This window comes from Scylla paramamosain, chromosome 36, assembly GCF_035594125.1.
Source record: "Scylla paramamosain isolate STU-SP2022 chromosome 36, ASM3559412v1, whole genome shotgun sequence".
Classification (NCBI taxonomy): Eukaryota; Metazoa; Arthropoda; class Malacostraca; order Decapoda; family Portunidae; genus Scylla; species Scylla paramamosain.
The window spans coordinates 5,097,747-5,114,407 of NC_087186.1; the positions used below are offsets into that span (position 1 = coordinate 5,097,747).

General features: G+C 41.7%; 2 protein-coding genes across 3 annotated transcripts in view; both read right to left on the bottom strand.

Annotated features, from left to right (window-relative positions):
- Positions 1-321: 321 nt before the first annotated feature.
- LOC135090844 (mucin-2-like) lies at positions 322-14,200 on the bottom strand. Of its 2 annotated transcripts, none has more exons than XM_063987942.1 (12): positions 14,123-14,200; positions 13,821-13,936; positions 7,248-7,681; positions 6,944-7,003; positions 5,967-6,805; positions 5,532-5,683; positions 4,805-5,375; positions 4,204-4,408; positions 3,215-3,388; positions 1,864-1,969; positions 1,234-1,393; positions 322-677 (listed from the first exon to the last, which is right to left on the bottom strand). In XM_063987942.1, the coding sequence occupies exons 5-7, from the start codon at positions 6,256-6,258 to the stop codon at positions 5,250-5,252; spliced, it is 570 nt and encodes a 189-aa protein (XP_063844012.1). In that variant the 5' UTR covers positions 6,259-6,805; positions 6,944-7,003; positions 7,248-7,681; positions 13,821-13,936; positions 14,123-14,200; the 3' UTR covers positions 322-677; positions 1,234-1,393; positions 1,864-1,969; positions 3,215-3,388; positions 4,204-4,408; positions 4,805-5,249. The 2 variants fall into 2 exon arrangements, with proteins under 2 accessions (XP_063844012.1, XP_063844013.1); XM_063987943.1 differs by having other exon boundaries at positions 14,119-14,137.
- The window catches only part of LOC135090839 (N-acetylgalactosamine kinase-like), a 45,789-nt gene continuing 35,355 nt past the window's right edge, over positions 6,228-16,661 (bottom strand). Inside the window, exon 10 of the transcript XR_010262139.1 lies at positions 6,228-6,245. The gene's annotated coding sequence lies outside the window, so the exon portion shown is untranslated. The remainder of the gene's footprint in view (positions 6,246-16,661) is intronic.

Here is a 16,661-nt window from a genome sequence, read left to right on the forward strand (position 1 = left end):
TATAAACAACTGTCCCTGCATTAAAAACCTTTCATCATAAAATTACACACAAGATACTCAACCAGTGCATGAATGTTCAAGCGGTACCATTTGCTCCCTTCTGCACTGCACAGCTTGCAGCAACACTTCTGGCGCTGCATAGTGAACAGTGAAGCACGGTGTCTTCGTGCTGCCATCCTTTTCCTTGTCAGGCATCAAATGTGCAAACCCAAAATCCACAATCTTAATAACTGAATCTTCAGAAGAATCCTTGAACAAGAGATTCCGTGAAAAGATGTTTAGATTAGAATGGCCTCGGAGAAGGATAATATCTGAATGGAATAAATTCATACTTTTTATTATAAAGGCCATACAAATGATGGAGATCAATAATATTCCATGCAATAAATTCTTTAAAATAAGCAGATGGAAAATCAATGCAAAAAAACTTCCTTTTTTTACCTTTCCTTTCTTTTCTTTTCTGTCTATCCTCAACACCAACCCTTTTCACCCCTGTCTGGCTTTAGGTCTCCGTGAACACTGATGCTTTTCCTGTGCACGTAGTGAACTGCTGACACCAGGTTCCTCACGACGACCGAAGCCCGAGGCGAGCCTCTGTGAACCTCTCGTGTTTCCTGATCCTCTGAGGCAGCCAGCTCTCCACCTCCAAGGAGCTGCATCACAATGTAGGTGTGTGCCTGTGAAACCAACATGAATTAGATACAGGCATACAATGATTAAATGCAAGGAAAAGAAAATAATATGATCTTAAACTAATTGTTACTTAAACTGTTACTGATAAATCCTGTTGTTTTATATTGTAATTCTACACAGTAAAAATATAGATTTGAAAATATACTTTGTAAACCTCAGGAACTTCCACTACAGCCCATTAAACTAGAACCATGAAAACATCCTTGAAAACCCCAGTAACTTGCACTACAGCCTGTTAGACTAAAACCATGAAAACACCCTTGAAAACCCCAGTAACTTCCACTACACCCTGTTAAACAAAAACCATGAAAACACCCTTGAAAACCCCAGTAACTTCCACTACACCCTGTTAAACAAGAACCAAGAAAAACACCCTTGAAAACCTCAGTAACTTCCACTACACCCTGTTAAACTCGAACCATGAAAACACCCTTGAAAACACACACACAGGCAACCCTTTCCCGGCCACACACACACACAAACCCTCTCCAACACACACACACACACACACACACACACACACCCCAGAACACACCATACCTAATTGGCAGTTGCTTTTTCAGTTCCAGTCTTAACACTTCGCATAAACCCTCTCTGTGTAATTGCCATGACCAGGCCCAGGAAGGAAAACTTGCGGTCCTGCGCCAACGAGTCGTAACTATGCTTGTGGTGGGTCGCGAAGATCAGCGTTAACTCCAGGCTGGAATACAGGAACAGGTAGAGGAAGTAAACTCGGCTAAGTTGTATTAATTTCATGCGTTCTACAGAGAGAGAGAAAGACAGATGTTTATGAATGAAGGGAGAGGAGGAGGAGGAGGAACGGGAGGTAGTGTGTGTGTGTGTGTGTGTGTGTGTGTGTGTGTGTGTGTGTGTGTGTGTGTGTGTGTGTGTGTATGAATGAAGGGAGAGGAGGAGGAGGAGGAACAGGAGGTGGTGTGTGTGTGTGTGTGTGTGTGTGTGTGTATGAATGAAGGGAGAGGAGGAGGAGGAGGAACGGGAGGTGGTGTGTGTGTGTGTGTGTGTGTGTGTGTGTGTGTGTGTGTGTGTGTTTCAGGAGTAAACATAAGGGAATATTTGCTAGTACACACACACACACACACACACACACACACAATACTACAAACACGAACAAACACACAATACTGAACATACAAACACACACACACACACCTTCTCTGCCCAGGCCCTTGACACAGCTGACGGAGAACAGAGCCCTAGGATTGATCACCTCCCAAGCCTCGGTCAAACTGGCACCGATGTCCCTCCTCCTTCTGCCCTGCGGTGGAAGAACAAGACACAAATCTGACTCACACACGACGAGACAACAGCGAACGTAAACAAACAGTGTTGCCAACTCAGGGAAAGGGAGTTTTACTGTACAAGGGATAAAATACAAGTGAATCACCATGGAAACACCCTTTGAAAACCCACAGTAACTTCCACTACAGCCTTGATAACACTACTTACCCTAGATCACCCCCAAACACCCCTATATAACCCTGAAACACCACCAAGACACCATTAAACACCCCAAAACACTATTTACCTCAAAACACTTGCAAAACACTCCCAAAACAAAATTAAACACCCCAAAACACACTATTTACCTCAAAACACTTGCAAAACACTCTCAAAACACCATTAAACACCCCAAAACACACTATTTACCTCAAAAACTTGCAAAACACTCCCAAAACACCATTAAACACCCAAAAACAGACAATTTACCTCAAAACACTTGAAAAAACATCCCCAAAACACCTCCAAAACCCCAATAATACCCAAAAAAAGACAATTTACCTCAAAACACGAAAAAACACCTCCAAAACCCCAATAATACCCAAAAAAGACAATTTACCTCAAAACACTTGCAAAAACACCCCCAAAACATCTCCAAAACCCAAAAAATACCCAAAAAAGACAATTTACCTCAAAACACTTGCAAAAACACCCCCAAAACACCTCCAAAACCCAAAAAACAGACAAAAACAGACAAATATACCCAAAACCAGACTATTTACCTCAAAACACTTGAAAAAACACCCCAAAACACCTCCAAAACACCCCAAAATATCTCAAAACATTCCTAAACACACAAACAGGAGTGTAATGAATTAATAAGTGAAAGAAAGCAAGAGAATGTAAACAAACAGATGATAATGAAAAGAAAAGTGATTTAAATGAGATTGTTAAGATGTTTTGATGGTTTATGGTAAGGAAAATGAGAGAAAGGGTTTGTAATGAATAGAAAGGGTTTGTAATGATGACAGAAAGGAAGGAATAAGAGGGAAAAGTAAAGAAATGAGGAAAGGAAAGAGAAAATGATGCTTTACTCACAATGCACCTCTCTTTAACAACATTCAGAGACACAAGGAAATACAAACAAATTACAAAATAAGCAAAGAAAGAAAAAATGAAAGGAAAAAAAATAAGCAAAAATTATACAAAAACAAAAAAAATATACATAAAAAAAAAAAAGAGAGACACACACACACACACACACACACACACACACACACACCTCAGGCAGCGATTCCTGGAAGAAGACAGCAAAGAATATTATGTTAGCCACAGTGAGAGTGCGTGCGTAGACAGCCGAGGCCGCGAACCACCCAGTACTTCCCCAGCGGGAGAACGCAGCCCCCACAGTGTGCCCGACGGTGAAGCCTATGCTGAATGTCACACCAATCAGTGCCTGTGGGTTGAGGGGAGGTTAGGAGAGGGTAGGCTGGTTAGGTTAGGTTAGGACACACCGACAACACACCACAATATAAATAAGAAATAAAATAATGCATAAGAAAATAAAAAGTAAAAAAAAAGTAAACTAACAATATATTTTAAACTACCACAACACCTTTAAACACCCTCAAAATATTCCAAAACACCCAGAAACACTCCAAAAACACACCAAAACACTCTCAAAATAACCCAAAACACACCAAAACATCCCAAAATACCCCAAAACACTCCAAAAACACACCAAAACACCTTCAAAATACCCCAAAACACCCCAAAACACTACAAACACATCCCAAAACACTCCAAAAACACACCAAAATACTCCAAAAATACTCCTAAACATCTCAAAACACATCAAAACATTCCAAAAACATCCCAAAACACTTTAAAACACACCAAAAATCCCAAAACACCTCCACAACACCACAAAACACTTCAAAACACCCCTTAACCACCCCAAAACACATCAAAACACTTCACAACACACCAAAAACACCCCAAAACACTCCAAAAACACCCCAAAACACCCCAAAAACACCTGAAGACTCCCTCAGAACACTGAAATAGAATAAAACACAAAATAACAATAATAAAGAAAACAAGCTGCAATATTGAACAGCAGGAACACAAACACACACACACCCTGTAAACAAACAAACAAACAAAAAATAAATAAATAGATAATAGGATAAAAAAAATTGAAAAAATAATAATAAAAACAAGCTAAAAATATATAAACCAATACAAAACACAACAAACCCACTTAATTACCAAACAAGACAGAATGGAACCTCGCAGCAAAACCGATGATATGCTGGTAATAAGTCACACAGGAGAGCTGAGAGGAATACAAGCCGCTGGTGTTGTGCTTGGAGTAACAGTCGAGGAGAGCAGGAGACACGGGAAGCACCACCTTCAAGCCGAGCAGGTCCAGGATCAGACTGCCGAATAACACCTTGCTTGTCCGTGTGTTCCTCTGTGGGTGTTAGGTTAGGTTAGGTTACGTTAGGTTAAGTGAGGTTAGGTTAGGTTAGGTTAGGTTAAGTGAGGTGAGAGAGAGAGAGAGAGAGAGAGAGAGAGAGAGAGAGAGAGAGAGAGAGAGAGAGAGAGAGAGAGAGAGAGAGGTACAAATGTGATATGTAGATAAAAAAATTTTTTATTCATTTTCAAACCCAAATATTCTCTAAAGTATTTGGATTTGCCACATACTTAAATATTTTTCTGAAAACACATAAATCTATCAAACAATATATCATCAGTGAATTATATTGATGCCTGGAACCAATCTCAAGAACAAATGGAAAATTAATTTGAAACATCACACTGATAATTGAAAAAGATTGTCAACACTGAATGTACAGTAACAAAATACCTCTTTGTCACATTGTATATGTCAATGTACTCAAAGTAGGAAGGAGAAGCATGAAGCATGGCTTGCCTGAGGACTTGTGGGTGAACTGTACTTTCATGATGGTAACTCTGGTGAGGAGAGGAAGCTTGTAAAGATTAACTTGCGAACACCAAGATCTCACAGCAAGCAATTCAGAGACAAAGAAATGAAGATCCTGGCTGAATGCTAGAACCTCACATACATCAATCTCAAATGTTCGTAGCACAGAAAATATCATGTTCATATCACTTACTACGTGCATCGCACAGTCCATTCATGGTTGTCAAATCATTTGGGAAAAAAATGCATGAAACCTCATCATAGAAACCAGTAGTGTTACAGAAAACTATTAAAGATTCATCATGCAAGAAACTGGTGTCACATATATGTATGCAAGGTGAAATGTAAAGGAGCAGGTTGTGTTGACTTATTTCAATGTCTGTACGCATTTGACTTCACTCGCATCCAGGAGTATCGGGCTGCCCTGGCTGCCGTCACTTGGCTGCCATGAGAGAGGATTGTAGTTGGTGCTCACAAGGTCAGGGGATGCAGTCTGGGAGGAAAGTGGGAGATAAGTGTATTGAAGATGGAACCAGTCAGTGTTGTAATGTAAGATGAAAGTATAATTTAGTTAAAGCAATCATTGAAGGAGATAGTAAGTAGATCACCACATTGTGATTCAGATTTGATTATTTGCTACTAGTCTTACCTTAAACTGAATGACTAATGTCCTTGCCCCACTCGCTGCCAGCTTCGTAATGTCACTTGCATCAACAGTGAGCTGTTGGGAGTTGATGCCTTGAGGTAGTTTGCAGGTAATGTTGATTGACTTCATTCCATAAGTGATGATTCTGGTGTGGCCTGTAACAAAATGTGACTTATGAGTAGTGCATACATGTACAGCGGTCTTCTGTAAATCTGATTCATTAGTAACAGGGAAACATACTGATGCATTTCATAAAACCAATTATTTATCTGCATTGAAAGAGTAATGAAGGTGGTATGATCTGCAACAAAATATAGCTACTGGAAATGCCATGGATGCCTTCCTCTTTTGCTTGCTTCATTATACATAAAAGATGAAATAAACCTTTCTTGTTTCACTTATAACAGAGGGTAACACTTAAAGAAAACTCAAACATACTTGGAGTTACCAGGACAGGAGTAGTATTTGGCTGATCAGACTCCTTCCAGTAAAAGGCATTGTGTCCATTGTAAACTGTCTGGCCATAGTATATGATTGCCTTGCATGTTGTGTCAGGAGCTGTTGAATTTGCGTGTGAGAGCGGTGTTGTGGGGTAAGTTGTGGAATGGGTGTGGTAAGGATGAGAGGGTGTTGGGCTGGATGGTGTAGGCTGAGATGTTGGGCTTGAGGGTGAAGGAGCCCAGGGTTTCGTTGGAGGCACAGTTTCAAGATCTATTGCTGAAAGAGCCATTAAAAGAGATTAATTATAACCCATAAATGCAAAGCTATTCTTAAAAGTACTCTGCATATCTTCCCCTTTTGTTCCTATCAAAAGAATTGAGCTGTTATGGTTTTGTACCCCCAAGCACTCTGCCGGACCAAAAACCACCGGCAAAATTGTTAGTGGCCCAGAGCGCGCTAGGTTGTACAAAAGACCTGCCTCATGTACCGCGGCAGCCAGCTTCCATCTTACAGCCTCGTATTGAAAGGCCAGGAAAAAAAAAAAAGGTGTTTCCTTATACCATCTTCTATGCTTATTGCTGTTTGTGGTAGAAAAGTGGTTTTTGATAGTTTTGTTAAGTGTATGTTGTTTTATAATACGATTTTTATTTAAGTTGCTGAAATGTGGTTTCTTGTCTTGTAGCGCGCGGTTTTGCTTTGCTTTGCATGTGTCCGCTTGTCTTGTCTGGTCGTGGTTGTAGTGGTTTTCCTCTTTCCATGGTCGATCCAAGCCAGATAGGACCAGTAGGTTTGCTGCTGTTTATTCTTTCGTGTAGACAGCATGCCATTCCTGCCGACTAGAGAGCGAAAGATAAGTCTCACACGTCAGTAACTCATCCTGATATACTGACTGACTCAAATCCACGTGTCACTTCTTGACCGTGTTGGCCGTGTTGGCTCAAGCTGCCACGCATTGCCCTTTCTCACTGTCCTACCTTCTATCATGAGCCCTAGACCGATTTCCTCGTCTGCAATGCTTCCTCTCGTTCTCTTTCCTTAAAAAAAAAAAAAAAAAAAAAACGTATCAAGCATGATTTTAAGAAGGGACATTAATATTTTTTTTTTCGTGGGCTCTTATCTATATACGCAGCTGCCATATTGAATGATTTAAAGGCGTGCCAATATAACATTACGTATATACCACCAAGTCTAATCTCAAATGATGTGTTAGTGACTTGTCCAGCCAGAACTCATCTCTGTTTGGGCTCCGCATGTTGGGCACCTTCCAGTCTGGAATACCTTTTGGGAGCGTCAGTCTTGTCACTTCCAGTTACCGCCTCCTAAGGTTTGGGCCTCTGCTCCGTGGTGAGGGAACGTGCTGGTGTTCTTGATGCCAGACTCATGTTGGCTTGCTGCTATCTCCGTATTGAGTGTCGGAGGCCGCCACTCTTGTGGGTCTGGGCCTCGTTTTGCTCCCAGCCACCCGCCTCACGCACGCATCTCCACATGTGCAGCCGAGTTTTGGGCCACGCACTGCACCACATACACACCAACACGCGAACGAAAGACGGAAATAGAAAGACATAATATATTATATATTTTATTTTTGTGCCAAGTGAGGTGAACGTTCCAAATCGTTGCTTGACATGCAAACGGTATGCTACTACTTGTCAGGGAAATCGGTCCCGATGTCCATGTTGTTTTTGAGCGCACCATCCGATCCCCCAGATGTTCTGCAGCAGACAATCATATGTGTAGTTTTATTACCTCGTTTTTTTTTTTTACTCACACTCTCATACACTGCATTTCGTATGGAACCCTCCTCTCCCCCACCCCACAAAAAAAAAAAAAAAAAAAAAATAGGCCATCATATTCTTTTATATAGTTTCTATTTTCGCCAGAGAGAGAGAGAGAGAGAGAGAGAGAGAGAGAGAGAGAGAGAGAGAATTTTCCTTGCCACCAGCAACACTATCACAGCAACACTCATCTGCCCCGCTCTAGCCTGATCATAAATTTATGCCGCGTGTTTCTTTTACGACCGAGAAATAATAAGCAGTCACGAGTCTGCTGTACTGAGTGAACGAGACGAGTTATGTCTGCAGGTCCATTGTGGCGAGTTTTTTCCTTATAGTTCACACACACACACACAAACAGTTTATTGTCATTTTTATTCTATCGTGTTTTTTCCCACTTTCGTAAATCCCATAAGTAAAAAGTCTAAAAAGGTCTCTCTCTCTCTCTCTCTCTCTCTCTCTCTCTCTCTCTCTCTCTCTCTCTCTCTCTCTCTCTCTCTCGTGTCAGGTTATCGTACAGCGCAATACTTTCGTACATTTACGTCAGCGTCGAGTCTTTACGAACAGTGAGAAAAAAGAAAAGTAGTATTTGCTGGGTGCATTCAGCAGTGAGAAAATACAGGTTTAGTATATACACACTATTACACAGTGTTCTACTGGAGAAAACGGTGGATGGGAAGTGGAGTTTTGGGGGATTTTTCAGGACGACAGTGAGAAAAATGTTTATTATGTTGTTATTGGATTAATTTTCCCTGCCCCTATTAAAAATAATGGGATTTTTTTTATTTTTTTATTTATATGCATATCAAAGGCACATTTAGAAGAATTTGTGTGGAAATGTCTGTTTATTATACTTGTATTGGATCTGTTTATTGAGACATGGGATGAATCAGGAAGTACTTTTGGTGTTTTGTCATTGTTATCCACATTAACTGATGAAGCAAATTCATTCTAGATGATTCAAGTAACAATTGTTCCTGAGTTGAGTGTGGAGGATTCTTCTGGCCTTCCTTGTCCACGCCTGCTCCTTACCAGCCACTATGGGTGCCTCCCTGATGTTGCGGGGTGTTCTGGTTATTTCTGAACTACTTTCTGGCTTTTGTTTCTTTTCCCATGAAGACTGATGAAGGAGGAAATCACTGCTATTCACAGTCCATCTCTTAGGTAAGTTCTAGGCACTTTGCTAACTGAGATGCACACATCTTCCTAAAGGTGCCTTTTATTTACAACACTGATCAGCTTTAGATCATTGATTCGGATCTGTGTCTGATCTGGATTCGCTCGGGTTACAGAGAACGCTCGCAGCCATTACTGATCAAAACAATAACAACACAAGCATGTCGCTGCCCAGCTGTCACAAGCGGCAGACTGTTGATGCTCGCTACTGTGCTCTAAGGAAGTGTCAATGAGGACTACAGCCTAATGTACATTTCCGGAGGAAGTTGAGCCGAGCAGCCCACCAGTGAGGCCCAGCCATGTGCCTACTCACGCAGCGTGAGACTAGGTTCCATGCCTGACCGTGAACATTGTATAAAAAAGTTTCACGCAAAGCTCTCTTCACACACAGCATGCTGAAAGTACTCGCTGTGGTACAGAATGGTAAAATGACAAAATATTTGGACGTAATGTGAGGCTGGCCTGGCCCGCGTGCTGACACTATTGACACCATTACTGAGGCACTTCCAAAGTAGAGATGTATTATTTTGGACTGAACAAGTACTATCTTCCTTTGCCTCATCATGTAGTCATTGGTAGAGGCGCTAATGGCCATGTAATTATAATCAGAAGCCATTAAACCAAACCTTGGTGTGGCTTACAACATCACCCTTGTTTCTGGCATGTCACCACCGCTATTCACATTGTGTCCACAGCAGCTTTCTGCAATTATTCAGTACCATTCACTTTGTTCCTCAGACATATCAGCCATTTTCTTGCTGTGCATTCCCCTACACAAGTCCCCAGTAGAGGCTGCTCAGCCACTAATATGGCCGCCGCCAGCAGTTTCAGCAAGCCTCATACATCTGCTGTAACCTATCTCCGAACCCAGATCACCCAGATCATGATCTGGATTGGGGTAAATCCAGATCAGTATGCAAATAGAACACGGGCTGCGTGGCCAGATCAGTGATCAGAAACGGATCATGGTAAATAGACGTCTTAAACAGTTGTGTGTATAAGGTGACTCCTCAAACTCTCCATCAGAGGTATAAGTTTCAAGTTAAACTTGCTCCTACTCCAAGATCACTTTTTTTTTTTTTACCTGTGTGCTCCAGTGTTCATTCCCAGTAAACATACCAGCACCCATTGCAGTATATTGTTGTTAAGTACACTTGTCATAACACAGGCTTGATTAGCTGATAATATACAGCTCCATTCAAATGAAAAAAAATGCACTCAGTTTCTGACATGCTGATATACTGATGGTGTTGTGGTGTAAGAGGCTTCATGAACACCGTATCCTGAGCTCAATGAGTGACCTTTCGAGTAAAATGTGGAGTTGTTCGTAACAAGACTTGGGTGAACCAGCACCAAGAGAATGGTGTTCCTGAGGCTCTCAGTTGTCAGTACTCAGTAAACTTCCCAAGCATCTTTTAGGGTGCGTCCACACGGTCAAACACTGTCCATCGAACACCCACTGTCACCAAATAGCGATATGAATATTATAGGAGTGTTGGTGACGTCAGAAGCGAGCACTAAGGCGGTGTAATGGACACTGCCCACGTTCGTAGTTTCGGAATCTCGGACGCTGCTCTTCCTCATACAGGTGCCCTGCTTCGTTTTCAGAAGTTTTACCTTCTCCAGTATATAAATCGTAGAGGGTGTCCGGGTCCATCCGCATACAGTTTATAAAGTCAGATTCATGACCAATTTTGGGTTCATGTAAAATGGTTACATGGCTTTCCTTTTCATTTTTATTGTAACGCAGTCCCTGCATCATTCCCTTCTTCTCACCTTGTCCTCCTCAGTGCAACAATTATCATGCTGCACATTGCATTTTTTGTGCAACATGGTTATAATGTACTGCACTAGACGCTGGCAACAACCACTTGTCTCCCGAGCCCACACTAACACCGACATAATTGCATACCTGTGTTGCCAGCAGACATCAGCTTCGAACGTGGTCTGCTGGGTTTTGGCCCGGTGAAGTGAGTTTGCAGCTTCATCTGGTACCACCGTTACCATATGAACTTCCCTCGTTTCAACGTTTACGACGTCATCCTGCTTTCTCTTGTGATATGGTAATAGTGGGTGTCCGACAATGTTCGACTGTGTGGATGCACCTTTAGTAAACTAATCCATATTGTGTAATCCATACTGTGGCAAATATTTTGCTATTGAATTACTATTAATATAGCAATTTATTCATTTAAATTAAACTATTATCTTTTTGCAGCTCTGATGTTGGCAGTGAGGATCAGTCATCTCTCCCTTGGAAGCCAAGATGTGAAGGAAACCTTGTGAATACGAGTGTGAATGTCTTTTGTACTCGTATAAATACCACATCTTTACCTCCCTTGTGGAGATTGTCATTTGATGTGTATACTTTTCCCGATGGCTACAAGGACATGACTTGGTTAGGCATACTGTTTGTGGATTAGCGGTAACAAATGCTTAAAAGGGACAGAACAACAAGTCAAATAACCAGATTTCCTATTGTAAGTTTGTGAAATTTTCATTACAGTTGGCCCAGTAGCACAAGGCACTCGTGGTTTTATAATGGTGTTACAGCTTTATATTCAGTATTTAAGAAAGCAGCAGCACTCATGTTACAGTGATAGCAGCATTCTGTTTGACAAAGGATAAATGATATAGTTTTTGAATCATGTTTGCTACAGTGTTTAAAGTTGTTACTTTCAAAATGTACATGCAAGTGACCATCACACAGCTGCCTGGTTGTGTAGTGGAGGTGGGAAACTGTATCCATGCTAATCCAGCACAGCCACGTGTCTGACAGCAGCAGCTGTGCCGTCACAATGTTACACCAACTGAACTGTAACAAGAGACATTCGTTGAGGCAGCTGTTGTGACAGACCAGAGGTGATTGCTTGCTATCACACAATGTGTCTGCTTGCCATCACATGGTGTCCTCAGCTTCCGGGTCACTTTACAAGACAAGGTTTATAGGATTGCTTGTGATCATGTATAGGAGGGTATTGCTTGCTGCATGTAGATAGGAGGAGGCGTGCTTGAGACCGACCGTATGAACATGACTGATGAATACATAGTTGGCACTCACCATGGGGTGGCAATGCAATGGAAGAAAGTTGCTGCAGCAGCATTCCAATCCCATGCCATGCCTACACCCACAAGAGGGGAGTTACTCACAGAACAATAAGTAGGTGTGTCATGGGGGAGGTTGTATTTTGCCAATACCAATCATCAGATGCAGAAGCCGTGCAGTTGTGCAGTGAGGCACAGCAGTTTGTTCATTGGAGGTGTGCATCTGGGATAAGAGTGGTGAGCATGTCTTGGATTGTTACATTTATACAAGTGCCATTGAGAGGCTATTGTCTCTATATCCTCAGTAAAAACTTGTTAGATCTCTAATTTTGTTTATATTCTAGATGTACAATACCTCATTTCTACTGATTTACAATAGCTCAAGTACTGGCCGTAGAGCAGGCATAATAGATTTCGGAGGGGAGGGGATGTAATATAATATATATATATATATATATATATATATATATATATATATATATATATATATATATATATATATATATATATATATATATATATATATATATATATATATATATATATATATATATATATATATATATATATATATATATATATACATACATATATATATAACAATGGGGGAGTCCTGAGAACTCTTACAACAACAGGAAGCTCGTTACTCGCAACGCTACAGAGTCTGACACTGGAAACCCTTACTGTACAAACACAGCTGGAATACAGAAGTATCTCCATTCGGAAGGCAGAAGAAAATTTATCATGATCTTTCACCCATGTGGTGATATTAAGCTAAAATACTAAATTTATAAGACGTCCCCAAGTAATTAAAAGTAATTTGCTCCCTAAATTACGCTCCTTAAAATATTTTTATCACATTTCTAGAACGAGGTCTAGAACGAGGGTAAGAATTCCCAATCAATACAAAATTAAACCAAGAAATCACAGTAAAGAATACCACCACAGACTGTAATAGGACTGCAAGGCAAATCTACAACTGCGGCGATCTACACCCCATCAGCTACCAGGACGCTGATGACCACCCGCGACTCAGCAGGAATCTTCCTGCCACTAACCTAGAACGATGCAGGGCCTGATGAGCGAGTCAAAGACAGGGGGCCGAAGGCAATATGATGTTCGAGATATTACATGAATTCTGTTCCCTACTTCTACTACCTAGTTCATGGTCCTGTCCCCATCTCAAATAAAACATTTATATGAAGAGCCATTCTCAATTACTTTTAACTTTCTTAACCGCCCAAACTCAACACAACACATTACTTTGCTGGAAGAGTTTAGGAAGAATCGGTTAAGTGTTATAATAAGAAAGCACTTGAATATTTACAATTTTTCGTGTAGCAGTGCAGTCAAAAGCCAACGCATTGCAGACTTACGTAGTTTGAAGTCTGGACGCAGACGCAAGTGAGAGTATTGATAAACTACCCACTAAAATACTGTACCGACTGTCATTCAAATTCACATCAATTAATGAGGGCAGTAACTTCGGTTCTAAAAGCTAACCACAGAACGAGAACAGTAATTACGGCTCTAAACAAAATAGCCGCAGAGAATGAGGTTTTAACAGTCAACACACTAGGAGGATGAGGTTTTAACACTAGTCAACACATTAGCCGTCAGAGAATGAAAGGGGGGCCTGTAAACCTAATCATGATGGACGTAACATGCGCAGCCATAGCGGGAGGAAACGAGGAACAGAAATATAGCTAAACATTACTAGGGTAATCACTGGCTTTTGACTTTATGACAGAACAAGCCTTGTGATGTGAAGCAAGATTAAATCCCTACAATGAAATTAAAAATGCGATGAAATACCCAATGATCCACTTTTTTTTTTTTTTCTGACCTACGCACTTACCACACCAAACTCGTCACGACGGTGTCACGACTACCGCAGACAAAACCTGTTAAGAGCCGTCCTGCCGGATCCCACAGTCCTTCGAATTTCACTGCTCTCAACTTCCATCCGACTAACTGTAAAGCACAACAGATAACCTGTAGCAAATGCCATGTACTGCGTCTCATTTCCCTACCCAACTCCAGTAAAATCAAATATTAACGTAAAATATCACTGGAATAAGCCAATGAACGCTACAATGCTGTGGAGGCAGGCCTCACAACCAACAAATGGAGCTTTTGAAGGCAACGCCACTAACCTACCTCGACCGCGCACATCTGTGAACTGACGGGCCAGATGAACTGACGGGCCGTGAACCCACCAGGCCAAACAAAGCTTTCGTTGACTCGCTCCGGAGCCTCGTTCGATTCACCTTGAACGCGACAAACCTTAATTAGCGGCAACAAGCTGGACGACCTTTACGATACATATAGAAGTAGTTCATTTATATATCAATAATTTCCTCTTCAGCACCACATCAAGTACCACTGGGGAGTGACTGCAATGCCCATGAGTGGTTTCTTGACATCTTGGACAAGCACCAGACACCGCGTCATCTCCGCTGACGGTGAGGAGCGTGCCCTCACTGCTGACAACTGTATTACCTCATTAATTGTCCGTTATTTTCCCACATAGATTAAAGCTTCTCTTGCCGTTAATTCAATATCATAATAATTCGAGAGAGAGAGAGAGAGAGAGAGAGAGAGAGAGAGAGAGAGAGAGAGAGAGAGAGAGAGAGAGAGAGAGATATTTGCTGTCAGCTTTAGAAGGTTCCAGAAGCTAACACTCATCTGAGTAATAAAGTGATAAAATTTTCAAAACTATTCATGCAATTTCAACGTTAATAATTTCCCCGCCGACGAGAGTTACGACTGACTGATGAACTGTGAGTGTGGCGAGTGAAACAAGTCGCCACAACAATCACCATAACACGCAAGGGGGGACAGAGGGCCGCAGTATTAAACATTTCGTCGTCTCGCCTCGACTATTTTTAGGAAACTCTACTTGCAATTACGGTGGTTTTCAAGTATGTTTTTTCTTTCCTTTTACGATGGCAGTGATAGCTTATACCTTTCAGTACTATAGAGAATTCCAAGCTTCATAAAATCTCTTGTTATAAAGCAGAACCGAGTTAATAGAGCTGCAATATTAGTGGACAAGTAGCTGGAGATGATTTTTAATGCTGTCATCATAGCAAATGCAACCTTACGAATAATGCAATCTTAAAAATAAAAGAATAAAATTGAACTGTGTCGTGATACTTGAAAGGATCAACAAAAATTCTGCATAATCGCTAAGGAAGAGACCAGTGAGAATGCCGCGTGACCCGTGTGCCCTTTGAAAACAGTACGCGTGAGAGAAGGAAGTGTTTGAGATACGAGCCCAAGCTACACTCGTGCTTTGCTATAACAGTGGTGACAACATAAGATCAAGTCGTGATGTATGATAACCTCCCGTTGTCTCCGCGCTCAGCAGCTCTCTCGCCTTGACCTTTTGTGCCGTACATGAATTCCTTACTCGTGACACGTAGGCGCTGTGACATCCGGGTTACCGCTAGTGACAGGTAGTGACAGGTACTGGTTACGCTAATAACACTTTCGACCACACTCCGAAACGCTTCGACGCTTCAACTCGACTGCTTTCAACAGACTCGCGTGGAATATAATGGTGATTTCGTGGGTGTGATAGGGTAGCTAGGATATTTTAACAACGATTCTGAAACATTACTGCGAAAAATCACGCATGAGAACCTGACCAATCATATATGTGGTCTTTGGAAATAATCCTCATAAGAGCGGCGTTTCAAAATACCGATCTTTATCTCAATAGTTAGTTAAGTACGAACTATACTTTGGAAGTCGTTCCGTAGCCTTGGCATTACATAAAATCCGTAAGATCATAAACATTATATTCGCAATGTGGGAAGTACTCGCAGAAATCACGTAAAATTTATCAGACTCAGGTGGAAGGTTGAGAGAACGGTGGATTTTTTGGCGCCGCACACGAGGTCATTGCGTTGAGTGGCGGGAGTGAGCGAGTGCAATGAGTGACAAGAAGTGCCAGCCACCGCGGGTCACATGGCTCTGTGTTGCGTGAGGAGCGTGCGGTAAAGTGAAGAGCGTGACGCGATGATGTTTGGGTAGGGAGTGGGGATACTTCAGGTTATAATAGTTAACTACTTCGTTATCTTTTGACACATCGTTCCTTAACCACAAACCATTCTGGGACTTTTATTTTGTTCTACAGCTATATCTAAACATTAAACTGGCTAGACATTAAGAAATATATACTTGTAAATCCCCTTTCTCTCTTGCAATTACTTGTAAAGGTTCCGCATAGTGATTTCAGTGCTGTGAAATGTTAGTTACCGCAATGGAGGATGATCATTTACAGTGCAGTGTATGGTATTGTAGTGTGATGATTCCTCCAGTAAATCATTAAGACTACATGCTGTGCGAGGAAAGACACTCATCTGTAGTACCCCCTTCCATCTCCCCTCTCAAATCGTGTTACTGGGAAGAGGGAAGTTAAAAATACAGAGGAGTCAGGAACATGATGACAATGAAAGCCACTCAAGTTTCACCTCAGATGGAGGAAAAAAATGGCAATGAGGCAACGTCGTGTTTTGCTGAGTCGGCGTCACGTATTGAGGGTATTGAGGTGAGGCCAGAGGCAGGTGGCAGTGGGCAGGGGCGTCAGGGGCGTTAGGGGCGTCACCCGAGCACTTAGCCCACAGCGGCGCAGCAGTACTTCCAGGTGACGCTTTGCTCACACCACCCACCGTATTTTCAAACGTTTCTC